Genomic DNA, 25,985 nt, shown 5'->3' on the forward strand with positions numbered 1-25,985 from the left:
GTGAAACAAGTTAAATGAATAAGAATAAACTAAATACCTAGGTAAGTCCACCAGGTTTATGTACGATATCCGTCCTACACTTCGTCCCGAGTTGCTTCCAACGCGGGCTCATCAACCAACGGAACGTCTGGCCACATTTGCGAAGAGGAGGTGGCTTCTTAACTAAAAGTGGCACATTTTGACTTCCAACTCTCATGGCTCCTCACGTAATACTTACTTCTTTGAAACCATCTCGGACGAAATCCATTTACTCCCCGGATTGTATATGGCCGCTTCATGGAATGTCGCCTTGCCGGGTTGTTCGCGAGAGGTCAACGGACAGATGGATTTATCATCAAGAGAGAGACAATCATTGCATACAAGGTCATTCATCAACCTGATCTGCCTAGGATGGTATACTGTGTACTCCATATTCTACAGTAACGATGAATTACTTGCGCGCTAAATCCTGACACCGCGTCAACTGCGACCCCGCGAAGTATTCCGTAGTAGTGATCTATACCTAGGTACTTGTGTAAGGGCTCCCTTTAGGTAGGGATCACTGGTACCAAGGAGGACTGATCGCAACAGAACACATGATACCTATGGGAGATCCAAAGATCCAAAGTCGAAATCAGTCATGAACGGAAACAACAGTCTATGTCAGCTCCCACATACGCTTGTGATATAAGATGTATGTACATGATGTGTAGTACCTTATGCTCTCAGACTTGTTCGGAGTCTCCCAGGCCTACCAGAATCTTTTGCTCCTGTCCGGTTCCCGGGAAACAAAATTTAGATATGTACCATATCTAACTTTGGGTATATACACGCAGTTTTGATATTAATTCTGTTACTTCTTACGGAAGCGTCAAATGGACTCCGGCGACATCTTCATCCACGTGCTGTTGCTGTCCTTCACAACTTCCCTACATAGCGCACCCCTTCTGTCATCTCACATACTTTTATATTCAATCGGCGGATCATGAATCGATATGTGACCAGGCTGGATGCCAAACTACAGTGAAAAATAGCGGACTGGGTTAGATAAGCATTCAAGAGCATGACAAGTAGGTAGTACAGGAGCGAAAGTGCACTCACATGCTACTATCAGAGCCGGTTCGGCGAGAGCAGGAAAGGCTTTAGATACAGGAACTGGTGCTGTAGGTGCGCCAGCACAGGTGTATTCCTGCATATCTCTTATGCCCCAGGAACTGCATCGTCGCTTGCTGGTTGGCTTCTGAGGATTAGGTGGCAAAAGCAGGCCCTCACTCACTCTTGGTATCTTTGTGTATGATGTGTTACTTATTCAGCCACGCCATACCGGGCAGTCATTCACGCGGCTTGTCGTATACAACACTCGTGTTGAAATCTGCTATAAAAGGTGTTGTAGCATCAAACCCATTCAGTCTATGGAGTTCAGCTACTTTTGTAGCAAGAGGTCCATCTTCTTGGGGCCACCTTATAAGAAACCACCCTTTTCTCTTATGTTGCCAAAGAACATAAACAGGAAGAATGGTTTCCGTTTTGTGTGCCGTGTCAAAATCGTAATCAAAATTGTTGACATCAACGATCATAAAAGTACGGTCTCCCCTTATTTCAACGGCGAGGAAACGAATTCGAGGATCTTTCTCCCAATCTGGAAAGAGTTCGTTGATAAATTTGCACGTTGAGACACGATAATCAACGGAATCCAGTTTTTCTGTATGTAATTTAATAACCAATCGTTGCGCCTCCGTCCTTTCAAATATTCTTTCGCGGATCTCGGTGACGTTGGACATGGTGAGGGAGTGGGTTGAGGTATTGATTCGGGCTAGATGAAATGGAAGAAGGGGGAGCTACCTGATTGAAAGGTGGCAGGCGAGTCATCCTTTATATTCTCTTCACCGCCTCTCTGGGAGTTTGCACTGTTTGCAACATAATAACAAAGCCGCCACGAAACCCTGTTGGTCAGTGATACCCAGAGTTTTGTCCTTACATGGCCATCCAAGTAAACGAAGACTATGATATTTATACTAAACAAACGTTAGTAAGAATAAATAGTGCCTGGTTATCATGTCTTTTTGATAGAGCAACAAGTGAATTTAACTATGGAGGCCCTTTTTTGCCACTTCTAGATTAATCTCACAAGCCCCCTCTCACCTCCTGACACTATGTATATTCACGTTCCCAGCTCATCGAAGACAACTAAGGATAACTTTCTTGGGAACTTGGCGGAGTCATGTATTGATGGCGGGCGCAATTTCCTGGCAACCACACGATATCGATGTTCTGTCGTGGTTCAGTTGTACTGATCGTGCAGTCTCCTCGGTTGCAAGGTGGAATTCTTTTCTCGTGGCCAGCAGGGCAACCGCACCCTTGAAAGAATTTGTCGTCCCAGTTGCACATCTTGAAACAATTAAAGTCTGGTCTATGAAGTTCAAATTTTTTTTTAAAACTAACCTTTAAATGTGGCAAGCAGATCTTCTTGCGTATGGTCTGGAATAAATAGGAAATGGTAAACTTTGCGATGGAAGGGAGGAAAGGAAGGCGCTTAAGAATCTGTGCTGTTGACATCCCTGTCAGGATGGGATGCATCACACCCCACCCTGACAGGGATGAGCATCCTTCATGGTGCTCAGACGCAGATACATCTTGTGGTCAGCTACTGCGTAAGTACAATAATGCCCTGATTCGTCCTCCACCCTCTGAATCCGGCTCGGGTATTTGTCAGAAGCTATCACAGACCACCATCTTATGGGTTCATGCAGGCTCATCACATTACAGCTGTTCTCTTCAAGTGCCTCTTCGAAATGGGCTTCCAAACTTGTGTGTTCTTTTCTTGCTATGATGCAGGTCTAGTCAGGATGGAATCGGATGTTCCTGGACAATGAATACTTTAAATTGCGATTACCAAACTTTGAATCCCAACGGCGATTCTTACACAAACTCAACCTAGTCTAAGGGAGTATATCAATATCTGGAGCAGACCATATATAGTCATGCCTTTATATCACATGTGCTCTCTTCTATTCTATCCACTCACTTATAAAGGCATCCGATCTTCTTTTCTCACGATGAGCCCCTTACAAAAGATCCTAGATGCAGCTCCAACGTTGTCGAATATACCAGCAGTGAATAAAAAAAAAGCTTACTATTGCAGAGACCTCGAGTCGGCACTACAAAACCGGTAGATACTCTTACAGCCTAATGATATGTTTATCTCAAGGTGAGGTGTTGCGGGTGCAGTTTCTAAACAACATGAACCCGGGGCCCTCAAACTATTAGATTAAGATTTAAGCAACCCGCACCTTGACAATTAAGAAGGCTATTATAATTAATACTTTAATTATTATTAATAAAAGCTATTTTAGTACAGTATTTAAGAAGGAAAAGTAATATATATAATAAAAAAAAGAATATGTATGAATTATTATGGTGGCGCAGGCACAACAGCGTGTGGACTACGATACAGACGACCTACAGCCATAATCCCATTCTTTGGAGAGTATGTTCACTTCTTCCACTCCCTCCTTCTAACTAAGTTGTAATTAATGTGGAACAGTCAACCATTCTGGGGTAATATAGTATCCAAGTCCGGAGTAGGCCCTATCCCGTATAAATTATTGATTGTTGACACTCTATCTACCGTCTCTTATCATATTTAGACTCTCAAGTTATAAAAGCAGCGAAAGGTCTATCTATTCAAATACAGGCTAAGAATGGAGTAAAGACAGTATTTAATAGTTTCCACCACAACCTCCCACTAGACTGTATGTGTTGTCACGTCTTCCCCGATCAGCCGGCCGTGTGGAAGTGCAAGAAGACATCCACGAAACCGCTATGAATATCTAAACTCGCGTCGCAGATACTCATAAATCATATGAAAGTGGAGGTTAAACGTCTACAGCTGTGAGTTTCCTATCCCTCCTCTTAAGACTTAAGATTAACTCTCACCACCGGAATGGGCCTTGTCTGCACAATAACCGACATGCCCTACTAAGAAGCTGACCGCGGTCGTCGCGCTGACCCCAATCACACTCGTCCAGCTATGCCCCGGTCAATCAGTACACCAACACGCACATCCATATCCCGCTCAACCACCAGTACAGATAAAGACACAGACAGTACATGTATCCCCCCCCCCACCGTCCCAGCTCTCCCCACAAACATCCCAACCAACACCCTCACACCCACTCCCGCCCCCGATCCCAACAACCAATGCCCACGAAACCCCTGGGAAACAACCGGCGCCATCACCGCCGCCTCAGCAAAAGGTTTCGGAAAATTCCTCACGAACTACTACAAAGGCGTGATCGTGGATAGTCTACTGGCCGCAATGGAAGGTCTTTGTACTGTACCACGCCTCTACGGCGAAGAGGTCGAGGAATATACTATCCACGACTGGAATTCGGGTGCGGCCACTGGTGGGAAGAATTTTACGACTGGAATGAGGGACGGGTTCACGGGGGTCTGGACGCAGCCGATGCAGGTGGCGGCTGCAGAGGAGGGGGCTATAGGGGTTGCGAAGGGGATTATGAAGGGGGCGGTGGGATTGGTGACGAAGGTTCCGTCAGGTACGTCTTTCCCTACTTATCCTACCCTGTCCTATCGGTATCTATTTATGGTGGTTTACTGACTTCCATGTTTGTGGGTTAGCTGCGCTAGGGCTAGTTGCATACCCGGCTCATGGGATATGTAAGAGTATTCATACTGCTGTCCGCTCAACCACGAGGAAGCAGATTGCTGAAGCACAGTTACGAGAGGGAAACTATTTTGCGCGGGGGAAATTGGGGCAAGGGGTTGATCGGAAGCGGGTGATATAGGTTTATGATAGTTGACAGAAGGGGAAGGGAGCTCAAGAGGAGGAAGAAAAAGCGTTAATGGTATTAATAGATCCATTGATCAGCCCACTTGAACCATCAAAATACCCAAGGTATCTGCAGCGATAAATACCTCAATATCCTTCAACCATAACTTCCAGGTTTGAGTTGTAGGTCCTAGCTAACAGCTTCTAATAACTGTAGTAAGTTAGAGGATGGATTTATAAAAGCACTATGTGTTCATTATCTATATGAAAAGCTGATAGCGCCAAATCGATAAATCACAGGCTTGATCTTTTGTCAACCTTTTGTGAAGAGTACCTTCACCGATTTAGTACCTAGTCTTATTGAGTGAATTTGTTTCTATGGTAGCGACAGCTTAAAACACCACAGTGGGTGTTTTACCAGGGACCTACATTAAAGATTGCTCACTCGCATCTTCCCACCTACCCTGGTAGTATATAATTTATTTTTCGTCCTTGACAAGGAATTCTGGGCGAACCGTGCTTGGCCAGTCAAGAGGCGAGTAAGACGACAAGGCTGCGCCGCCTCACTTTTAGGTATCAACCATCTTTACCCCACCTCTATCACGGCGCCTCCTTACGGAAAAATCTTCAAAGGCACTGAGACAGTAATTAGTTGGTCCTACTTTGACACCGATGGCTTCTAACGCAAATGGTAAGCCTACCAGCTTCATTTATCAATGTCTAGAGGGGTATAAATGGCCTCCTCCCGACTAGGATCCGATGGCATGCCGCTTGAAGCGGAAACAAGAATTGATAATGATCATGCTATATCTCTGCTCGAAAGCGGGTCTGTAGCTCCTTTCATCTTGTTACTAAAAGTCCAACCGCGATCGCTAACCTAGCATAGTGCACTAAAGGGCAAAGTTATCGTCATCCTTATCATTGGCTCTACTGGGGCTGGAAAAACGAATGTGATTAACTTGCTCACGGATCGGAGTATTCCAGTTGGGATCACTCTAGAGCCTGGTATGACTTTGAGGTCGCAAGAACACATGTCTTGCGTTCCACGACTGACAAATAAAATCAACTTCTTGGCAGGTATCGAAATATCGCGTGCTATTCTGGAAACCATAAACAACCAGATGTTCCTCTTCATTGATACACCCGGGTTTGGCCATCCCAAGATGTCGAACGACAAAGTGAAAGATATTATCTTTGCATTGCTTGGATACTTCACTCGCTGGCTGGGGGGGGATCCACGGTATACTATATCTACAGGACATCCGCGCCGATCGCGAAAGCCCTGGAATGAGCGATAGTTTCGACTTTCTCGTCAGCTTGCTTGAAGAAATTCCGCCTGTCGTATCCTTTATCACAACAAAGTGGGATACAGTCGCGGCAAAGGAGGTACATAAACTCGTTACACGGGAGGAAGAGTTGAAGAAATATTGGCGAAAGCGGTTCGAGGTCCGCGTGTGGGAGTTTCCGGTTCGCGATGAGGCCGTCTTGCGTTGTGAGGCTAGCTGCCTCGATGACCTAGAATACAGGGAGCCGAAGCGGCAAGAATTGCTCGACAGAATATTTAGGAGGTATTTTCAGGCGAAGCTTGTAGCTTTGGAAATGCCATTTTGGGAATGGACTAAGTTGGACAAGGCCGCATACATCGGAACACTACCACTCAAAGCCGTCGCGATCGTCCTTGGGGAAGTTTTGAAAGGGATCGGTAGAGCGGAAGTTCGGTTTACCTTCAGTGTTGGATAGTCATTCAGGGGAGACTACATGCGTGAGGATGGAGGGGTAGGGTCACACGAGAATTATCAGGCGAATGGCTATGGTCTCTTTCTGGTCTCAAATGTTCATATTACGGGGTTCGTCTCTCTGCTATGTAGCGAATCTCAACCGCGATGGAGGGGATCCTGAGTAATACTTTAGCGGAAGTGTCCTTTGGGCTCGGAGGTTGACTATGCGACACTAAACATGTTGATCAACATACATTGTGCGTCAAAATCATATATGACCTTTGTAGCGTGCCATACGTTACTACCTAATAGGCCTTTCGGTCTTGTGCAACCGAGAGAGTGGAATGAAATGATAATTACACAGAACTTTAAAAAAGGGCAGAAACCTCATCCTTTATTAATAATATATTTAAGAATAGAATACTTAAATAAGGGAATACAGAGAAAGAGTAGAGACATCGGAGGTATAATAGATATAGTAAGTATAATAGCTGATTTTTAATTATTTACTATGATCATAAGATTTATACAGCGTATAGATGTAAGATTTTGCTTTACCGGAGAAGCGCCTGTATAGCCTATTCCTTTAATAGATAGGCTTTATCGGGTTAATAGAAGTTTGGTTGATTGATTAATTGATTGATCTAGCATTTTAAAGATCACCCAGCGCTCTCTTCGGTTCAGTCTTCCCCCAACTCATGCTGGTGGCATTTGCTGTGTCCTTCGGAGTTTGCGGGGTTCGCATTGGCGCTTCATGTTCGCACCAGAACGCGTGGTAGGAAGACCTCTATATTCAATTGTTTAATCAAGTCGATAACCGATCCCTGCACTTAGACACCCGGATGTTATGCAAGGTCGGCTACTCAACCTCATGGTTAAGCTCAGCTCCGGCGTATTTCCCCCGGACTACGGAGAAAGTCGAGCGTGGGGGAGACTGCGTATGTCTCATATTTTCGTGACACCATGTCGCATTGAGTTGAGCCGAGATAATCTCGTCATTTCTCGGTAGTCCAAAACCATGCTTAAGCTGATTATATGGACCGCCGCTAACTATAAAGCTGCTATCAATCCATTTGAAATCTACTGAAGTTAAGTCCTTCATTCCATTGAGTGGCAACAAACGACAAGCAATGACTCGCCCATATCTCTCTGTTAGGGCTATTCTGGTCCATTTCCTTTTCATACTCCAGCTCGTGAGCAGCCAAGTTATATCCTTCGATGAAGGAGATCTTTTGCTTGGGGCTAGGGACAACGCAGCAACGATCGTGGTCCTGGAGAATGAAATAAAAGGAGTTGTTCGCGCTGCTCAGGATCGCGCTTTAGATTTTGGCCGTGTCCTCGGCACCAATGGCACCCTTGTGCAAGGAGATACCGTCAGAAATAGCAATCAGCAGGTGGTTGTCATCGTGGGAACCATTGGAAATTCGACAGTCATCGACAAGCTCGTCGACAAGGGCAAGATCAACATCTCAAAGGTACAGGGGAAGTGGGAGTCCTACATTCAAGCCGTAGTTGATGATCCGCTCCCTGGCATCTCACATGCCTTCGTCATCGCCGGCAGCGACAAACGGGGTACTATCTACGGAATCTACGACATATCAGAAGCAATCGGGGTTTCTCCATGGTACTGGTGGGCGGATGTTCCCGTAAAGGAAAAGGACGCTATTTACCTAAAGCCTTCCGGCGCTAGAATCCAGGGCCCACCGCAGTGCGATATCGAGGCTTCTTCATCAACGATGGATCACAACTAATCCTATGGGCGGAAGGGAAGTTCCCGCGAAGTCCCCAGGGCGGTTGCTTTACGGGTGAATTCTACAAACTAGTCTTTTAGCTGCTCCTCCGGTTGAAGGCAAATTATCTCTGGCCTGGAATGAAAAGGAAGGAGGCGTTTTATCTCGACGATGAAGATGATGGTAGGATTGCACACGAGTATGGCATTTTCATGGGCACTAGTCATCATGAGCCCATGGCAAAGACCTACTATGAACAGCAGTACCGATTCGAAGGCCCATGGGACTGGAGTGAAAACTATGGCAACGTGGTCGAGTTCATGAGAGATGGGGTGAACCGGACCAAGGACTGGGATACGCTGTATACATTGGGAATGCGAGGGGATGGGGATCAAGAATCGCCAGCGTTAACGTCGTCTCAGCTGGAGGAGATCATACAGACGCAGCAGGACATGATCGAGGAGCTCACCGGCAAAGAACTCAAGGATGTACCGCAAACCTGGTCCTTATACAAGGTTAGTCTTGAACCCAATCGCGGACCCTGTTTATCTTGCAGTTGCTTATAAGTCAACAGGAAGTGGGACGCTACTGGCAGGCAGGAATGAATGTCTCTGATCTGGTTACATTGATGTGGGCTGACGACAATTTTGGAAACCTGCTTCGTGTGCCTTGGGCCAACGAGACCGACCGACCGGGCGGCGCAGGAGTCTACTACCACTTTGGATACGTAGGAGATCCTCGAAACTACGAGTGGATCAGCACTGTTCAGCTGGTCAAAACCTGGGAGCAAATGCATCTTGCCTACGAAAAGGGGGCTAGGGAGATTTGGATCGCTAATTCTCAGGATATCAAACCCTATGTGAGTGATCCCTATTTCTTCCATTATCAGGAGATACTAACAACCAGACAGGAGATTCCAACGAACCACTTCCTCGACATGGCCTATGACATGAGCAAATTCCAGAATCCCGAAAGCACTACCGAGTGGCTGAAGGCATGGGCAAAGCGTGAATTCGGCAGTGGCATCGAAAGCGCCACGGCCGAAATCCTGAACATCTACGGCCGATTAGTCGTCCGGAGAAAGTATGAGACCCTTTCCATGATGCCTTTCGCATACCACGTTTTGAACTACGACGAGGCCGAGAACGTGCTACAGGAATGGGAGGACCTACTCGACCAAGCCCGGCGTGTTCACGACAGCCTTGACCAACCGACCCGAGATGCGTTCTACGAGCTCGTCCTCCACCAAGTCTTAGCGGGCAAATACGTCCAGGAAATCTACATCGCAACACACCTGGGCTGGCTCTACAAGAACCAAAAAAGGGCCAGTACAAACCGCCTCGCCGCCCAGGCCCGCACTGCCTTTGCCAACGACGCCGCCACGTGTTGAGACTGTGGCTTTTGGAGCCGGGGGTATTGGTGCAGAAGATTGTGGTTGATTTGGGGGGGATGTTGGAGAGTGCGTTGGGGCCGCCGGAGAGTAGGAGTTTTGGTTGATCTGGATAGGGCTATGGATAGATGAGAGTTGTGTCTGCATTCACTACCCTAGGATACAGTATCAATAAACCGGTCTATTCTGATGCCCAGTCCAGCGAGCGAATATAAAAATACTCTACACTCAAACTCAACCCAGAAGCAAAGAAGCCTACTCCTCCGGCTTCTCCAACCTCAACACTCGGAACAACACCCTCTCAACCGGCAACAGCCCCAACATGACGCCATTAAACCGATAAGCCGTCAAAGTAACAGCGGCGCCCACCAGCGCATCCAACAAGAAATGATTCGCCGTCGCAACGACCGTCAAACCCATCAACACCGGCCACAGCGGGGCCAGGACCCTAACACCCCAGTGCGGACTAAACCTGACCAAGACAAACGCGATGAAGAACGCATTCCCAAAATGCAATGACGGCATAGCCGCAATCGTCAGCTGGAACTTATTCGACGTCCAGGCCGACCCGGTGCGGTTCTTATGCAGCACGTCGATGAACCCGTCGTCCGGGGGCAGGAGACGGGGCGGGGCGCAGCGCCAGAGACTCAGGATGCAGAAGGCGAGGACGTTCTCGAAGGAGAGCGCGCGGCGGACAGACTGGTATCGGTCGCGTGGGAGGTAGGTGAAGCAGTAGACGAGGAAGACGATGCCGAGGACGATGTGCGAGTAGTAGACTTTGGCGAGGACGGGCATCAGGGGAGGGAGTTGGGAGAGGACGAAGCGCTGGACGGACAGCTCGATGTCGATGTGCAGCAGGTGCTCGAGGGCGAGGATCTGGTGCGCATGGTCTTCGGCGCGGTCGAAGATGGCCTTGTGTCCGGCGATCTGGCGGGCGGAGAATGCGCGCAGGCCTTGGTAGATCTGGTTGTCGTGGTGGTCGTTTAGTGATGCTCACTAAAGTCTCATAATGAGTAGAATTGGCAGTGCATACCCAGTAGGTCAACACCCAGTACCAGATCTCCAGTAAGAATGGGAAGTAGGCCAGGATCCGCGATTGGATCGTCCGGCGGGTTTTGAAAGAATGGAAGACGACGTCTTCATTGGGAGGTTTATGCGGTGCAGGGTGGTTTTCTCCTAGGAGCGGCGACTCGACGGAGGGCGTTTCTGGTAATCGGACATGCTTGCGACGATTGATGAGCGTGCCTGCAGTGAAAACTGCCACGATCGCTGCCAGAGTCAATGTCAGGAAAGCCCGAGTATGGAAATGCATGGGCTGGACCTACCACCGGGCTCGATCAGATTCCGTATTCCTCCCATGACTATCGTGGTAACAATATTAACAGAATGGGTATAGGATCAAACGAGTGAGATCCAGACGGAGAACCACGGGACAGTTCGATGGATCCTGCAGGTTGATCGCCCGAGGAACAAGACTGTAGGGCTGAATTAGGGCACCGACGACGTCACTGGCAGGTCCGTGGGCAGGAGGAACGGATCAAGTCGACGGTCATGGATCGGAGGGGATGAACGATAGTTACTTCAGGTGAGTAATTCAGACTGAGAAAAGCAGGTACAAAGAAACGGGGAAATGCAATCAGGCGACTGTCGTGTCGTGGCTGCTGCGGTGATCTGTTCTTCCGCGACTTCCGTCGGCTCATGCAATGACTGGGGTGGTTTCACAGCGCTGCAGACTTGGAGATTGGGTTATCTGGTATAAAAAAGTATAAAACCCTCTCTATAAATTAGTGCCATTCTGTCAAACAGTATCTGGAGTTTAGTTGCTGAGGTATAAGGATCCTATAATAAGTCTTTTATATGGAAGTCCATAGTGTTCAATTGCGACCCTAACCAATTTGTACCCAGACAGCAATAGCTTCGGATTTCACTTTTTAACAGAACCAGAACTTGGTCGCAAGTACACCACTCAGTCAGCAGCGAAGAGCCTTATCATAATATAGTCGACGAACTATTCCAGCCTTGCCTTTGACCTCCTCAGGATCATTACCAGGATACTTAGCGCTCAGCCTGGTTTCTCTCGGATCAACCGGATCAAGCCGAGTGTTAGTCTCATTCCAGCCTTCTCTAGTGCTTACTTCGAAAGCACAAGATTCGGGGATAAGAACGGCGCAAATAAATGACATAAAGACAATATAATGAATGCTAGCTCCAACTACCATGTACCAACACTAAATAGTACCTAGTGAACTGATCGGATGATGATTGGTGGACAGGGGTTAGATGTTGGTGAATGACGGGGGAAGAGCTGAGGGGGAGATTTATTGAAGTATTAGACCGTTTTTGATTATTATAGACTGGACTGTCGTTCTCTAGACGCACCTTTCAATTTAGATACACTCCAATGTACGATTCACCGCGGGATCTTGAACCCCGGCACCATCTGCCGGAAGACGCCTTTCGGATCCAGTTCCTGGCTGATGCGCTGCAGCTTCTCCACGCTCTGGCGCCCGTAACTGGCGATCGGGTCCTGCCACTGCGCCGCGTAATTCAAGTACACGAACGGATGATATGCGTCCAGCGCATGCGCGTCGGCCTCGATGCCTGCAAACAGCATCCGGGCTGCTTCCTCCACTCGCGCATCGTCCGCCGCCTCATCCCAGGTGGCGCTCAGCACCGTCACCACCAGGGATCCCTCGGAGTCGGACAGGCCCATCGCATTGCGGGTCGGCGCCCGCGCATAGATGGCGGCGGGCAGCGGCTCGAGAGAAATCGACCAGACGATGCCCGACACATCCTGCACGGCCGTAAGGCTGGCGTTCCATCGCAAATAGGTCGCATTGAGCATGGGAACGGTCGAGTCGTGCGTGGTCACTATGCCTAGCTGCCTGGTATTTGTTCAGGTCAGCATGCCCCTTGAGAAAGATAAAGAGTCTTACCTCTTCCCACTCTGTGAAAACGATCCTTGCTCCGTAGCCACCTCATGCAAGGGCGCCACACGCACCGTGCTAAACAACTGAGGAATGTCAAAGAGCGGATCATACACGGGGGGCCGTTCTCCATCCCCGCGCTGCTCCCCCGTATACACCATGCTATTCACCACAGCGGCGCCCTGTCCGCCCGCAAATCCAAAGCTGGTGATCAACGAGGCATACTCATCATACGAGCCGACGATGGGATCGCTCAGCTCCGCGAACGCGCGCAGCTGCGCATCAATGGTCTCCATGCCGTAGTAGACATGGCCGCCGTAGATCGGACCCTGATGGAAAGCGCGTAGCTCGAAGCCGGTGACGACGCCGAAGTTGGACCCGCCGCCGCGCAGCGCAGCCAGCGTGTCCAGATGCTGTGCCTCGTCGAGATGCACGATCGAGCCGTTGGCGAGCACGATCTCCACCCCGACCACATTGTCGCACGTCCAGCCGTAGCGCGGCGAGAAGTACGAGATGCCGCCCTCGAGCGTCAGGCCGCCGACTCCGACCTGCGCGGCGCGGCCGCCTGCTACCGGGAGGCCTGCCGGGTCCAGGAGGGCGTACACTTCGCCCCAGGTGGCGCCTGTCCCGACGAAGACGGTGGGCGGGTGGTCATCGTCGGACTCGGACGGGGACGCGATCTGGACGTCGTTCAGAGCGCGCAGGTCGATCGTGACGCCTTGGTCGATGTTGGAGGCGCCCGCGAAAGAGTTGTGGCCACCGGAGCGGACGGCAAAGTGGCAGCCGGCTTGCTCGTGTGCAGGAAGGGCGGAGGCGGTCACAACGAGACTGGTCACGATGCTGGACACCTCCTCGGCCGACTCGGGGGATACCACGCACAACGGCTGGAGCTCGCTGTTTTGCCCGGCAAAGTAGGACTCCTGGGACGATTGGTACGGGATCGTGTCGGGGAATGCGACTTTCCCCGGGCCCAGGGAGGCCAGCGTGAGGCACTACAGACGATATTAGCCTTCGGGGTTTCAAGGCAAACCAGGGAAGGAAGAATTGAAACGCACGCAGACGCCTAGTGAGGAGGTAGCCATGGTCGAATTATCACCGACGATAGGCAACGCATCCATAGCGAGGAATGTTGTACGAAGGGCGGGAGAAGGGAGGAGAAAATGGGCAACCAGGAAGAGCCGGTGGGTTTTAAATGGTTTCTGTTTTGAGTTCGTACATCCTTCCGACGATGTACATGGATTGGCTTTTACTATAACCCTGTAGAAAATTGGCCTTACTATGATAGCATGAGTAATTTATCTGGGGCTTTTATGGTCAAGGTATATTAGTCTTGTAAAATATCTTTGATATAAGATACTCTCAGCATAATTAGGAAACAACAATTTATTTTATAATAGAAGTAGGACCTGGTTATCAAGTTACACCTACTACTTGAGTAACAATAACAAGGGTGCCAAAAATTACTATAACTATAAGAATCATTAATCTACTAATATCATTGATAAAAGATGAAATACAGAGAAGATCTCTACTTCTAGTACAATCATCTAACAATAATAGAAGACAGTAAAAATGGCTGAAGTAGATACCGACATGGAAACACTACCTATAAGCCTATATGGAGGACCGCCGCGGCAATCGAAAAGGATCAGAATGAGTATCAGGATAAATGAATGGGCTGAGTTCGTCTAGGATGAAGGGGATAACTTGAAATGCCTGCCAGGATCCCACAATAATTCTTTTAAGCGTATATGCTGAACATTGTATTTTCAGTAGGTAAATATGCTCAGTAGTTCTCCGTATGTTAAGATGCATAATATCTAGAAGCCATAGTCCGCTCGTATTTTCCTCTCAGTTATCGAGGACTTGTTGTCTCGTTCCTGATACAAAGCATGACCAGCAAAACGTCCTTCGTGATAGATAGAGACAATTTGGACCATATTATTCTTAAATCTCTCCTGGCGTGTATGTTTCTTCTCGATGCTCTGGAATGCTTGGGACGCATAACGCCTGGCAAGGGCGAACTGCGGTCGAGCCACGTGGACGCAGCCGCTCGTCCAAGCCTCCACTCCCCAGTCGGTTAGCCCAAACAAGATACCATCATCATTTCCATGCGAGAATGTTTTATCGTGCGGGCCATACTCTCCGTAGGTCGATAACAGGGCGATTTGTCTCCTCGAGAAGTGTTGCTTCATCACCCGTTGCTTCTGTCCACGCCGCTTTCTTTTCCACTCTGCCCCAACTGCATCAACCGATCTTATCATGTCCCATTGATGCAGAGCCTCTTGACCGCTATAAAAACGGTGGTTATCATCCAATCACACTTGGATGTGTCCTAGCCAACGGGAGATATAAGATACTGCATAAATTAGGATGGGGAGGTTACTCAACAGTTTGGGTTGCAAGAGACCGAAGGTAAGAATAGCCATTACCTTGGCGAAACCCAGCTAATTCACTCTTAGAGAAGAAGCGTACGTTGCTATCAAGATCTGCGTGTCTGAGCAAAAAAGCGATAGCAAGCAGCGAGAGCTCCATGTTCTGGAGAAGCTAACACCAACACACCTTGGCTCTCGGCACGTCATGCGCATACTTGACCACTTTAGCTTAAACGGACCTAACGGGACGCATCGCTGTCTAGTCCTTGAACTTTTGGGCCCAAGTGTCCCCGACTTTATAGAAGCACGCTTCGCGGATGGGAGACTTCCGGGAACTCTCGCCAAGACCATTGCCAAACAGGCTTTAGTTGGACTCGACCTTCTACATGACTACAAAATTGCACATGGTGGTGGGTCATACATACGTCTTGCTCTCGAATGGTGTTAACATTAGTTAGACCTCCACTCTCGCAACTTGGCTTTTGTCATGGCCCCTATGGATACCGTCTCGGAGCATGAGTTCATCAAGATACTAGGGAAACCAGATATCGGACATGTCCACAGAACTGACGGCAAAAACTTAGGGCCTGGCGTACCCGAGTATATTGTCAAGCCTGCGAGGACAACTTCATGGCCATTACCACACACCGTCAAGATAATTGACTTTGGCGAATCATTCCTGCAGCATAATTTCCCTCCGACTCTTCACACGCCACTGGTCGTCCGGGCACCTGAAGTTATCTTCCACGACCGTCTAGATTATCGTGTAGATCTCTAGGGTCTGGGCTGTATGGTAAGGCAGATTATTAGTAACAGCTCATTTCACTGTGACTAACAGATATGTCATAGCTGTTCGAAATATTTGTCGGTCAGCCTCCCTTCGATAGTCTGTTCACAACTCCTCAGATTCTTGTTGGCCAGATGCAAGAGATCACAAACGAAATGCTACCTGAAAGATGGATGGGCGCATGGGAGGCAATGCGCGGTGGTGATACCATGGAAGACTCGGGGCCTGGGTTGCAAGAATGGCTGGAGAAGATGTACTTCGATGGTGAGCGAAAAGCGGACTTGGCAAAGGAGGACATTGTCAAACTGGGGCACATTATCCAAAGGCTACTGCGGTTCGAGCCGTCTTCCAGGGCATCGGTGAAGGAAATTCTGAACGATCCTTGGTTTAGGGATTGAAACTACAGTTCGGTATACAAGGTGCGGGGCTCAGTGATTGACTTATTGCTCCGCAGAAGAGTAAAAGATAATTCCCAATCCGCTCACTCGTTCTTAGGAACTCACTCAATCACAGGGGTGAAGGCCTTGTGGGAGTTGTCTAAATTCACTATTTTCTATGTGGCAAGGTGAGAATACGAAGTCTCGCACCCACCTTCCCTCTATGACTAGTAGCACCCTGCACTACCGAATCCAAGATTTTCTTCTTTATCAATTGCTAATTCTCGTTTTCAAACTTTTCAGTAGGACGAACTATCAAACTCTATCAACCCCCCTCAAGATGTGACAGCCCAAGAGCACACGCTAATCCTGCACGTGAACACAGTCGGTGACTGCAGTTTAACTGTGATCAAGCTGCAGAAGATCTTCATTGGTAGTTTACAGCGTGGTGTGAGCAGGTGGCAATAAAGTTCGTGCGATATCCGGCGATTTACTGATGAAGGGGAGGGGAGGGGAGGGAGTGAGTTTGGCGGGGTTTTGTAGAGGCAAAGTCAGTCGTCTTTGAAAGTATGGTATTGGTAGCAGTATTAAAGAATGTGGTTGAAGTGTGAATATACAAATTGCCATAAGAGGTGGATGGATAGTAGCATGTAAGTCATCAAGTATCGAGGCCGGCAATTGACCACGAGGAAACTAACCCTTATACTAGCATTCAGACCCCCAACTATTAATCTATTCGAGGCCGTTCGATCTCTGCAGAAATCGATTAATTACGGCGTACTCCGGAAATCCTTTGCTCATTTCACGAATCCTGCAACACAGGCCCCCAACCCCCTCCAGGCCAATCGCAGACCATCGTGCCTCGGACTCTGGTTGGGCGATACCTCGCCTAGAGACTCCCCGGCCCAGTCCGAAATGTGACGGCCAAAAGGTGGACTGGACGGACTCTCCGCTGCAGCCATATTATTTGTCCATCGTATGCAGCACCGGGAGACTAAAATGTGATGAAGGGTGTTCTGTGCTCCATCGTGCAGCGAGTTGGCGCTTAGAGCAGAGACCCCGCGATCATTGGCCGCCAGCCTCCCGTGCCGTCGGAAGCCCTAACCTCCGCCATCAGACTCAGCGACTATATAGCCGCGCATCTATCCCTGGTCTTTGCCTCTTTTTCCTGTCTGGCACATTGTCTGTTTGAGGTTGATTTTCTTTCCGGTGTTCTTTTTTTTTTTTTTCTGTTCTATTTTCGTCGTTCGGTGGTTCGTTTGGCTGGCCCAGGCGACAGCTACAGTTGGCTTCTTTTTTTGGATCTGCACCACGTCAATAATAGTATCATTTACGCGCTGTGCCTCTGGCAACTCTGGCAACGGCTTTGTTGATCAAAGTCCGCCCCCACAGCTGTTCTCTGTTTTCCGTTTTCTTTCTTCTCTTTCATCATCCACTCCAAACTTTAATATCTCGCTTGTTCCGTCCTCGAAGTTGCAAGAACATCTTTTCATTATGCTTCCTCGTGTTGCCGTTAAACCCAAGCTGACCGTCAGCATCGCTGCGGCACAAAACCCTACTCGACCGGCTTTGTCTCTCAAGTCTCCTGGTCCTCTTCCTCGCACTCCCATCTCGCCGTCCCCCATCAGCCCCAGTGCCAAGCGGTATTCGTCGCTGCAAATCCCGGCCTACAACTACACCAACTCATGTTCGTCCAAGAGCATCCTCAAGAAGCACTCGGCGAATGGCACGGTCAAGAGACACATCCAATTCAAAGGCACCCCCACAGTGCACTGCGTGACGCCGATTGAAAACCCCGAGGAATACTACGGCACGCACACCAAAGTGTCGCGCGAAGAGCGACGCTGGACGGTCCGAGAATGAACACCCAGCGAGAATCGATTTGACACTTGACAATCTCTCTACCGGCGGATTTGTGGGAGCGCAGGGCCAAGATTGCAGAGTCCTCTTGCGGATCCTGCGACGTCACTTTCCCGCGCTCACGACCGGCCCTACTCTGAATCGATACGTCACCTTGCATTGGCCGATGCAGTCTAGTGGGATGGAATGTGGCGCAGAGCGACGGTTGTTCAGCAGGACGGAACTCGGTGGATGATCCTGGAGAAGGAGAACGCCTCCCGTGTATATGAGAACTACATACTATTATGTTTATGACGTGATGATCTGGTCTGGCGTTTAGTTTAGTTTAGTTTAGTTTGACGCTTGAGCATAGCCTGGTACAAATCCAATTACGCTCGTTATGGCTCCACTGAGGGACGCTGCACTTATTATTTATTAATAGTAGTGACTGGTCGGGTCTATTTATAGGTGCATGGCAACTACTGCGTAATTTATGCCCAAAACACCGAAGGCATTAATCAATCAATTAATATCGAATCTAGCTCCTTACTTAATCCTACCGCTTTGGTCCCTGGTTTAGGGCTGAGTCCCAGGGCTTGCCTGGCCCGTGCGAGCAGGTTCTTGCGCCTTTCCGTCGGGTCGCCTCCTGGCCCAGCGCCATTCTCGCCATCCGTTTCCCGATGCTACATTCGCGACTCCCTGCTGCGGTCTGTCGCAGGAAAATCTGTGCAGTCCCAAAACCAAAATGGAGTCTGCCCTCGCGATATCGCGGGTTACTGACTCTCGCCATCGAGTCGTCGTGGTGAGTTGATCCTGGTTCGGTTGGTCGAGGGACGGCCCGCAGAATTGCTAACTTCTTGCCAGCGATGATACCTCGGTTGCGATCGTCGAAAAGAAGACCGGTCCGTCTGGTGCCATCGCAAAGACCCATTTCCTCGAGAATGTCACGGCAGACACGACCTCGTATCGCGGCGTCCATCCCGTCGTCGCCCTGGAGTCGCATCAAGAGAACATGGCAAAGCTGGTCAACAAGGCCCTGTCGCATTTACCTACACCCTCGGAGGATACAAATGGAGGACATGGTCTATTACACCTTTCAAATGACCCCACGCCACGTCGCAAACCGGACTTTGTGTCTGCCACCAGGGGCCCGGGGATGCGATCTAATTTGTTCGTCGGGTTGGACACGGGTAAAGCGCTGTCGGTTGCGTGGCAGGTTCCCTTTGTCGGGGTCCATCATATGCAGGCTCATCTGTTGACGCCGCGTCTGGTGTCGTGTTTGGAACGTGCCCAAGACGAGGCGTCGGAGACCGTCTCGCCCAAGCCTACGACCCCTGAGTTCCCGTTCCTCTCGATCCTCGTCTCCGGTGGGCATACGATCCTCGTCAAATCGTCTTCCCTCACGGACCATGAGATCATGGCGTCTAGCTCGGACGTGGCGATCGGCGAATCGCTGGACAAAGCGGCCCGGGATATCATTCCCGAACCTGTGCTTCAGAGTGCGAAAACGACAATGTACGGCAAGTTGTTGGAGCAATTTGCGTTTCCAAACGGCAGCATAGACTACGCCGACTACCGGCCCCCGATGACGCGCGGCGAAGAGCTCGCCAAGCGTGAGACCCCCTGGGGCTGGTCCCTCACTACTCCCTTCGCCAAGACTCGACAGTTGGAATTCAGTTTCGCATCCATCGCGACGTCGATTACCAGGATCCTTTCTGCGAAGGATAAAGCCGGCAAGACCATGGGCGACGAAGAGCGGGTCGTCATGGCGCGTGAGTCGATGCGCGTCTGCTTCGAGCATCTTGCCTCCCGCACCGTCATCGCTCTCGAAGCGCTTCGCGACCAGGGCACCGGCGACGAGGTAAAAACCCTCGTGGTCAGCGGCGGCGTTGCGGCGAATCGCTTCCTGATGACCGTACTCCGCTCCTTCCTCGATGTCCGCGGGTTCGGGCACGTCAGTATCATCGCGCCGCCGCCCTCTCTGTGCACCGATAATGCCGCGATGATCGGATGGGCGGGCATCGAGATGTTCGAGGCCGGCTGGCGCAGCGATCTCAGCTGTCGGGCTTGGAGAAAGTGGTCTCTTGATCCCCGCGCTGAGGACGGCGGTATCCTGGGTCCGGCGGACTGGGTCAGGCTTGAACAATCATGAAACCACTGAAAATGTACACTAGCAAACCCTTGTATAATACTGTCGCACGTCGCTCTACTCCCTCTCATCGACAAATGTATATAGAATGATGCATACTAATCAAAATATTGAAAGACGTCTCGTCTCGATGTTTGTTTTTCATTTTATCATTTCCGCACTATTAGACAACCATTCAGAATACGCTATCCGGGTATGATGATAGATGATGATAGTCCTGTAGATGTAATTGCCTCAATCCCATATCCGCCCAAATGTCGTAAATCGCATTTTCGCCAACTCAGTGACGTTGCTAAGGATAGGTATCCTCCGATCGGCCAGCGACCAGCGAAACCAGCCTCAACCTCAACCCCAACCTCCTTACTCTGTCTATTCGACGTTCCAGCCCCCAAGCTCACTCCGCAAAGCTTAGCCACCCGCAACATTACCACCCTGTTTCAAAGTCGTAACTTGCTTTCGCAGCTCGAGGAAGAAATCCTTCCCGCTGGCCATCGAGTTTGCTGTGTCATCGTTAACCATAACCATTCACTCTGCTGACCTTCCAGTCGAGAAATAAGGGTAAGACTCGAGCACATACGCTTGGATCCCCACGGCCCGCCCGAGCGGTTATTCGCATCTTTACCCGGGGTTTTGTAGAAGAAGGGTCTCGGCGCTGCGGGTACGGAAGGGAAGCAGTTAGCGACGTGTGACCGGTGCAACATCTAGGGGAGCTTCTTGATCGAGAGGTGATGCGAAGGGCAGGAGAAGTGAAGGTGGTATGGTACGAAGGTCTCGCCATGTGGTCGAGCAGATCGGCCTGCATGTAGTTGTAGGTGTAGTAGGGCTGGCTGTGCTTTACGTACCTCCTGGGCCTGATCGGAAGCGCCGAAAACCGTTAGCAAAAAAAAAAAAAAAAAAAAAGCTCAAGTCGCACAGTGGTTGCTATCGCAATGATCATGACGCAAAAGACATACCTCTTCTCAGAGCTCCCTTTGCCTCGGCGGCGTTGAAGCCTCGTACGGGAACGTGCTGGTCCTGGGACAGTCCGGCGGCGGAGAGCTGGTCGCGTGAGTCGCCGGCCCCCCGGGCGTTGGGGTTCTGGCTCTGGTTCTGATTTGGGTTTTGATGTGGATTCTGATTCTGTCCGCCACGAGCGCCGCCGTGCATGTTCATGTTCCGGGCGTTGGGGTGACGCTGTCCCGACTGACGATTGTGATCGTAGGGCCGACCTCCGCGCCAACTGATGCGCAGCGGTTAGCTTGTTTGGGAGGAAGATAGAGGAGTGTTGGGGGGGAAGACGGGGGGTCTGAGGGAGGAGGGAGGTGTTACCGATCTTCGGGACCAATCATCCTGGAACAAGTGCAAAGCTGAGAAGAGGAAGTCGAGAGGCTTGACAGCAGCAGCAGGCGATGCTGAGCAGCTCCGCGTTTGTCTGCTTTGTTGGTTTTGCTTTGGTTTGACGGGCGGTGGAGCCTCTCCGCCTTTGGCCCAGCGCGGTTTAGCGCCGGCCGCCTGAGATAACGAAGGGCCACTCCTCGCCTTCGCGTCGTCCTGAGTCTGCTGTCGCTTGTCCGTCCCCGTTGCTGCCCTGCGTGCTTTGTCCCTCAAGTCATGATTCACTGCTGCGCTCTCTCTGATTGTGCTTGTGATTTCTCTGCTGATACGGTCCAGCTGGGATCTGTGGTGTCCCAACTGTGAGGGTGAGCACAAAGGATCCAGCTCGAGATTAACCACCCAAACAGTCCCTTCGTTTGCATCATACCTCATCGATCCTGTCTTTACTGAACCCACCTCTTCAAAATGGCGCCGTACGCCTCCCCGAAAAACCGCACTCCGCCCGGAAAACCGTCGAGATCCGCGTCGAAAGTCACCCTGAAGGGTCCCCGAAGCTCGGACCCGGCTCCCAGCGAAGGCCCCCCTCTCAAGAAACGCAAATACGTCCCCGGCGGCCCCGGTGGAGGAGGCCGATACATCGAACTCGACGTGAGGGAGACGAAACCCCCCAAGCCAGCTCCTGCCCGACGCACATCGTCCGCCACGTCGCGGAGTCGTCCCTCCGCCTCGCAGCCCAAGCCTCAGCCCGCCCAGCTGCCACCCCCTCCACCCCCGGTGCCCACCACGCCGCCCTCCGCGCGTCTGCGGCGCGATAAAAGCCAGAATCGGGGTCGCTTCGGCTCCTCGACGGCCGCCGCGCTGGCGTTACAACAAGGCGACGGCTACAAGCCGCGTGAGGAGCGAGGCTGGGAGGAGTTCCATCCCGAGCTGGACATCGAAACAAGATTCACGGTGTTCAGTGCCGACGATGTGGACCGTCCCGCGCCGTCCGGACCCATCGCCAATATCCTGACGCCGAGCGGGCTGGATAGGAATGGCGAGAAAGACCCGTTGGCGGAGCTCGTGCGCGCCCACGCCAACGGCACCTCGCCGACGCCCATCAAGCGGAAGCCAGGTCGGCCGCCCCGTCGTCCGGAAGCGATCTTGAATGCCCTGGGCATCTCGCCGCAGCAGAAAGTCGTGCCGCCGCCGGGTCCGAATCCTCGGGAGAAGTTGACGCTGCCGAAGCCGTCGTTCCGCATCTGTGACCCCTTTACATTCTACGATCAGCCCGGCGTGGGTCAGCAGAATTACGTCGACCGTACGATGGCGAGCGTGGGCTACCAGGAGAGCGACCTCTTTCTCCGCCATGACCGTCAGCTCGTTCGGATGACGGAGGGCGCGCAAGACGACGACATGGATCTGGCGAACCCCGTGATCACGGAGGGTGAGGTGAATGCGACGGTGGGGAGGGTGGAATATGATATGGATGAACAGGACGAGAAGTGGCTGGAGGACTACAACACCAAGCGACGAGAAGACCAGGTCGAGCCGATCAAGCCGGCGGTCTTCGAGATCACCATGACTAAGATTGAAAAGGAGTGGCATACCCTTGAGAAACGCATCCCGAAACCGAACCCCAAGCCTCCGCAGACGCAACGCCCCCGATCCAGCTCCGCGGCTGCGGTGAATGGCGAAACTACCGGCCCCGGGGAAGAACATGATACCAAATGCGCGATCTGTGATGATGGCGATTGCGAAAACTCGAACGCGATTGTCTTCTGTGACGGCTGCGATCTTGCGGTGCACCAGGAATGCTACGGCGTACCTTTCATCCCCGAGGGCCAGTGGCTGTGTCGTAAGTGTCAGCTGATCGGACGGGGGTCAGTGAACTGCATCTTTTGTCCGAATACCGAAGGTGCTTTTAAGCAGACGCCCAGTTCGAAATGGTCCCACTTGCTTTGCGCTATTTGGATTCCGGAGGTTTCGATCGGCAACCCTTCCCTGATGGAGCCGATCACCGACGTTGAGAAGGTACCTAGGAGTCGTTGGAAGCTTCATTGCTATATCTGTCGGCAGAGAATGGGTGCGTCGATCCAGTGTAGTAACAAAAACTGCTTCGTGGCCTTCCATGTGACCTGTGCGCGACGGGCCCAGCTGTACCTCAAGATGAAGTCCGGTCACGGCAGCCCTGCAATCATGGACTCTCATTTACTCAAGGCCTTCTGCGACAAACATGTGCCCCCGGAGTGGCGCAGAGAACACGGCACGGATGTTGCCACTGCGGATGCCATCGAATACTATCGCAATACCATGCAGGGCCGCCGGTGGGGCGACAGTCAGGCGGCAGCTCTGTCGTTAGAGCCGGCGCATCCCTTGGGGTGCGACCATGACGACGATGGCCCAAGGACCCATACGCCACGAATCACTCTCACTATGGGTGGTAACAAGCGGAAGCGACCGGCCGTGCCGAGGACTATCTGGAAATTACCCTCGGGGGCACCGGTCATTCCCCAGATCGTTCTGAACTCGGTTGTGGCCTCTCTCCAGCGCTTTGGCGTTCGGCAGCGAAAGCAATATGCCGAAGATGCCTGCAAGTACTGGACTTTGAAACGAGAGGCCAGACGAGGTGCGGCGCTTCTCAAACGACTCCAGCTGCAGCTCGAAACATTCTCGTCCATGGAAATGACGCGACGAGACTATGTCGCGATGGGAGTTGCCGGCGGCAAACGACTTCAGCGGCGGATTGATTTTGGTGAGCGATTGTATCACGATCTCGATCGGTTGAGGATGCTCTGCGATGAGGTCAAGAAGCGAGAGCGAGAGAAGCTGAAGGATGCCGAGATGCTTCGGCATGTGGTTGACACCGTATATTTCCCCATCTTCCCTCTGCTATGGCCTATTTTTGAGAAAGCACAAGGGTGAGAACGCTCCGTCCTGACTACGTTTATCTACAATGACTAATGTGTTTGCAGGCTGGATGGGAAAGCCGTCTTCCGGGATGGCTTGTTGTCCATACGCAGTAAATTGGCCGAGCGCCACTACACATCGGTGTCTGCGTTTTCGGGCGACCTTGCGCGTGTCTTTACCTCCGAGATTGGTGTCAAGCCAGCTGGTGACACCAAGGAGCTTCAGATGCAGATCAGCGGTCGCGCTCCCGAGCTCAGTCTCGAACAACGGGAGAAAAGGACGCTTGCCAAGCGAATCATCCGAGCTATCCAGCCCGCTCTGGAAGATGCGATTAAAAAGGAGAGCGAGCTAAATCGCAAACCCTTTGAACAAGAGCTCAAGGAGCTGGATCTCATGCTTGAGACGAGCGTCCTGTCGCGGAGAGACTCGGAAATAGATCCCTCAGATATCCAGGCCCTGGAGAGACCCGAAGAAACGCAGAAGACCAACGGATCGGATGAAAAGATGGATGACGAAAATGTAATTGCGAAACTGGAGCCTCGCGACACCGCCGAAGCAACGGCCGTGCCTGAGAAACTCCAAGAAGATACGACCATGCCCGAAGCCGATAAGGCGGAGGTTCCCGAACCTACGGTGGAATCTCAAGTCGAGGACGCTTCGAAAGCAGAACCGGTCGCTCCGGCTCCTCAGGAACCTGAAAGCCAGGATGTTGACATGGCCACCACGTCGAATACTGTCCTTCCTACCACCGAAGGGGAGCAGCCGGCTGTCAACGGCGAAACCAACAAGACCGAGCAGGGTAGCCCGCAGCCGGCGAAAGACTCGAATCACGATCCCGCAAAGGGCCCGCTGACGCCGCCGCCAAGTTTCAAAGGCGATCAGCAGCTCCCTCTGTCGCAAGGGGGAATCCAGTGGTACATGCAACCGTTCGACCCGGTGGGGACCACCATTCACGAAGAACGCTGGACTGGTCGCGACGTGATGCGTGGAATGAGCGAGGAGCTCAGCGAACTGGACGAGGACGAATTGAAAGACCTCGTGGGGGACGAACTAGAAGGGCAAATGGTCACTGCGCCGGACGGGTCATCGACTCACGGCACGGACAGATCGGCCAATGGACAAAATGTGAAAGTGCATCGTACTCGAAGACGGTGGCGAGGATTCAAGTGAGGAAGGAATATCCTAGCGCGTACATGATTTTGTTGATGTTTTTGATTTGTTGATTATCATTTGGAGCCCTGTATTAGCAGTGCCTTTTTGTTGCGGGTTCGGAAGTGCAGGAACGGCGTTCAGTGGTAGCTTTTTCATTGTTGGGGAATTGTTTTGTTTTGACAGCTAGGCAGGGACGAATTCATGCTTGCAGAGAGAATTTGAAGAATTATCCTAGAAGTAATATGGAGTATATCAAGGAAATCGACAGACGTTGCGGAAGGCTTGGCACCCGCCGGTCTGGAATCGCTCGCCTTTCTTCGCCCGGTTCTTCCCCCTTCTTTCATCATTCTCACCACACCTTCACTCTTCGCCATCCCTTCCTCTTCCCTCCCTCTTCTTTCTTCAATTTCACCCTTACTGCTTTCAGGGATCCCTCGCTCACTAGGTGCCCTTTCATCACCTGATTGCTCTTTTTCAATCTCCCTTTCTCTGCTCGGTGGTTGAATTTTCAGCTTCCTCTTTTTCTACCACACAACTGCGATTCTTGGGACCGTGCATCGCGCGCGCCAC

At 51.1% G+C, this 25,985-nt stretch overlaps 10 protein-coding genes across 10 annotated transcripts; 6 read left to right on the plus strand and 4 right to left on the minus strand.

The window, feature by feature from the left end:
• Positions 1-1,080: 1,080 nt before the first annotated feature.
• Positions 1,081-1,807, minus strand: P170DRAFT_439697 (uncharacterized protein; the record flags this gene model as incomplete). The annotated part of the gene is made up of 1 exon (XM_024849900.1): positions 1,081-1,807. A coding segment is annotated over exon 1 (446 nt), but the record flags the coding sequence as incomplete, so codon positions are not given.
• Positions 1,808-4,009: 2,202 nt separating this feature from the next.
• P170DRAFT_467183 (uncharacterized protein) lies at positions 4,010-4,784 on the plus strand (the record flags this gene model as incomplete). The annotated part of the gene is made up of 2 exons (XM_024852461.1): positions 4,010-4,535; positions 4,618-4,784. 2 exons carry the CDS (start codon positions 4,010-4,012, stop codon positions 4,782-4,784), a joined length of 693 nt encoding a protein of 230 aa, XP_024701314.1.
• Positions 4,785-5,440: 656 nt separating this feature from the next.
• Positions 5,441-6,732, plus strand: P170DRAFT_467184 (uncharacterized protein; the record flags this gene model as incomplete). Its single annotated transcript, XM_024852462.1, has 5 exons — positions 5,441-5,459; positions 5,522-5,594; positions 5,655-5,773; positions 5,846-5,946; positions 6,026-6,732. 5 exons carry the CDS (start codon positions 5,441-5,443, stop codon positions 6,506-6,508), a joined length of 795 nt encoding a protein of 264 aa, XP_024701315.1. The 3' UTR covers positions 6,509-6,732.
• An 879-nt stretch (positions 6,733-7,611) lies between these two features.
• P170DRAFT_467185 (uncharacterized protein) lies at positions 7,612-9,606 on the plus strand (the record flags this gene model as incomplete). The annotated part of the gene is made up of 4 exons (XM_024852463.1): positions 7,612-8,132; positions 8,318-8,731; positions 8,791-9,075; positions 9,127-9,606. The coding sequence occupies exons 1-4, from the start codon at positions 7,617-7,619 to the stop codon at positions 9,604-9,606; spliced, it is 1,695 nt and encodes a 564-aa protein (XP_024701316.1). The 5' UTR covers positions 7,612-7,616.
• Positions 9,607-9,782: 176 nt separating this feature from the next.
• Positions 9,783-11,390, minus strand: P170DRAFT_439701 (phosphatase PAP2 family protein). Its single transcript, XM_024849901.1, has 3 exons — positions 10,932-11,390; positions 10,640-10,875; positions 9,783-10,569 (listed from the first exon to the last, which is right to left on the minus strand). The coding sequence occupies exons 1-3, from the start codon at positions 10,963-10,965 to the stop codon at positions 9,862-9,864; spliced, it is 978 nt and encodes a 325-aa protein (XP_024701317.1). The 5' UTR covers positions 10,966-11,390; the 3' UTR covers positions 9,783-9,861.
• Positions 11,391-11,604: 214 nt separating this feature from the next.
• Positions 11,605-13,668, minus strand: P170DRAFT_439703 (FAD-binding oxidoreductase). Its single transcript, XM_024849902.1, has 3 exons — positions 13,589-13,668; positions 12,543-13,525; positions 11,605-12,491 (listed from the first exon to the last, which is right to left on the minus strand). Exons 1-3 carry the CDS (start codon positions 13,613-13,615, stop codon positions 12,017-12,019), a joined length of 1,485 nt encoding a protein of 494 aa, XP_024701318.1. The 5' UTR covers positions 13,616-13,668; the 3' UTR covers positions 11,605-12,016.
• A 518-nt stretch (positions 13,669-14,186) lies between these two features.
• Positions 14,187-16,093, plus strand: P170DRAFT_478943 (kinase-like protein; the record flags this gene model as incomplete). Its single annotated transcript, XM_024853607.1, has 4 exons — positions 14,187-14,215; positions 14,996-15,318; positions 15,367-15,674; positions 15,758-16,093. The coding sequence occupies 4 exons, from the start codon at positions 14,187-14,189 to the stop codon at positions 16,091-16,093; spliced, it is 996 nt and encodes a 331-aa protein (XP_024701319.1).
• A 2,367-nt stretch (positions 16,094-18,460) lies between these two features.
• On the plus strand, positions 18,461-20,155 carry P170DRAFT_414810 (N(6)-L-threonylcarbamoyladenine synthase family protein). The gene is made up of 2 exons (XM_024847032.1): positions 18,461-18,713; positions 18,776-20,155. The coding sequence occupies exons 1-2, from the start codon at positions 18,592-18,594 to the stop codon at positions 20,061-20,063; spliced, it is 1,410 nt and encodes a 469-aa protein (XP_024701320.1). The 5' UTR covers positions 18,461-18,591; the 3' UTR covers positions 20,064-20,155.
• Positions 20,156-20,186: 31 nt separating this feature from the next.
• P170DRAFT_439708 (uncharacterized protein) lies at positions 20,187-21,539 on the minus strand. Its single transcript, XM_024849903.1, has 5 exons — positions 21,369-21,539; positions 21,014-21,279; positions 20,903-20,911; positions 20,638-20,712; positions 20,187-20,560 (listed from the first exon to the last, which is right to left on the minus strand). The coding sequence occupies exons 1-5, from the start codon at positions 21,386-21,388 to the stop codon at positions 20,469-20,471; spliced, it is 462 nt and encodes a 153-aa protein (XP_024701321.1). The 5' UTR covers positions 21,389-21,539; the 3' UTR covers positions 20,187-20,468.
• Positions 21,540-21,595: 56 nt separating this feature from the next.
• Positions 21,596-25,630, plus strand: P170DRAFT_390438 (putative PHD finger domain protein). Its single transcript, XM_024845904.1, has 2 exons — positions 21,596-24,274; positions 24,329-25,630. Exons 1-2 carry the CDS (start codon positions 21,840-21,842, stop codon positions 25,431-25,433), a joined length of 3,540 nt encoding a protein of 1,179 aa, XP_024701322.1. The 5' UTR covers positions 21,596-21,839; the 3' UTR covers positions 25,434-25,630.
• The last annotated feature ends 355 nt before the right edge of the window (positions 25,631-25,985 follow it).

This window comes from Aspergillus steynii, assembly GCF_002849105.1.
Source record: "Aspergillus steynii IBT 23096 chromosome Unknown P170scaffold_7, whole genome shotgun sequence".
Classification (NCBI taxonomy): domain Eukaryota; kingdom Fungi; phylum Ascomycota; class Eurotiomycetes; order Eurotiales; family Aspergillaceae; genus Aspergillus; species Aspergillus steynii.

Excerpts from the sequence above, each read along its gene's own strand:
- P170DRAFT_439701 (XM_024849901.1), bottom strand. The coding sequence starts at position 10,965 with ATGGGAGGAATACGGAATCTGATCGAGCCCGGTG. Across the intron at positions 10,876-10,931 it reads GAATCTGATCGAGCCCGGTG|CGATCGTGGCAGTTTTCACT; the intron begins GTAGGTCCAGCC and ends TGACTCTGGCAG. Across the intron at positions 10,570-10,639 it reads ACTGGGTGTTGACCTACTGG|ATCTACCAAGGCCTGCGCGC; the intron begins GTATGCACTGCC and ends CACGACAACCAG.
- P170DRAFT_439703 (XM_024849902.1), bottom strand. The coding sequence starts at position 13,615 with ATGGCTACCTCCTCACTAGGCGTCTGC. Across the intron at positions 13,526-13,588 it reads CCTCCTCACTAGGCGTCTGC|TGCCTCACGCTGGCCTCCCT; the intron begins GTGCGTTTCAAT and ends TATCGTCTGTAG. Across the intron at positions 12,492-12,542 it reads TTTTCACAGAGTGGGAAGAG|GCAGCTAGGCATAGTGACCA; the intron begins GTAAGACTCTTT and ends AACAAATACCAG.
- P170DRAFT_414810 (XM_024847032.1), top strand. The coding sequence starts at position 18,592 with ATGCTACATTCGCGACTCCCTGCTGCGGTCTGTCGCAGGAAAATCTGT. Across the intron at positions 18,714-18,775 it reads CTCGCCATCGAGTCGTCGTG|CGATGATACCTCGGTTGCGA; the intron begins GTGAGTTGATCC and ends ACTTCTTGCCAG.
- P170DRAFT_439708 (XM_024849903.1), bottom strand. The coding sequence starts at position 21,388 with ATGATTGGTCCCGAAGATCG. Across the intron at positions 21,280-21,368 it reads ATGATTGGTCCCGAAGATCG|TTGGCGCGGAGGTCGGCCCT; the intron begins GTAACACCTCCC and ends GCTGCGCATCAG. Across the intron at positions 20,561-20,637 it reads CGGGCCGTGGGGATCCAAGC|CAAACTCGATGGCCAGCGGG; the intron begins GTATGTGCTCGA and ends ACGATGACACAG.
- P170DRAFT_390438 (XM_024845904.1), top strand. The coding sequence starts at position 21,840 with ATGGCGCCGTACGCCTCCCCGAAAAACCGCACTCCGCCCGGAAAACCG. Across the intron at positions 24,275-24,328 it reads ATTTTTGAGAAAGCACAAGG|GCTGGATGGGAAAGCCGTCT; the intron begins GTGAGAACGCTC and ends ATGTGTTTGCAG.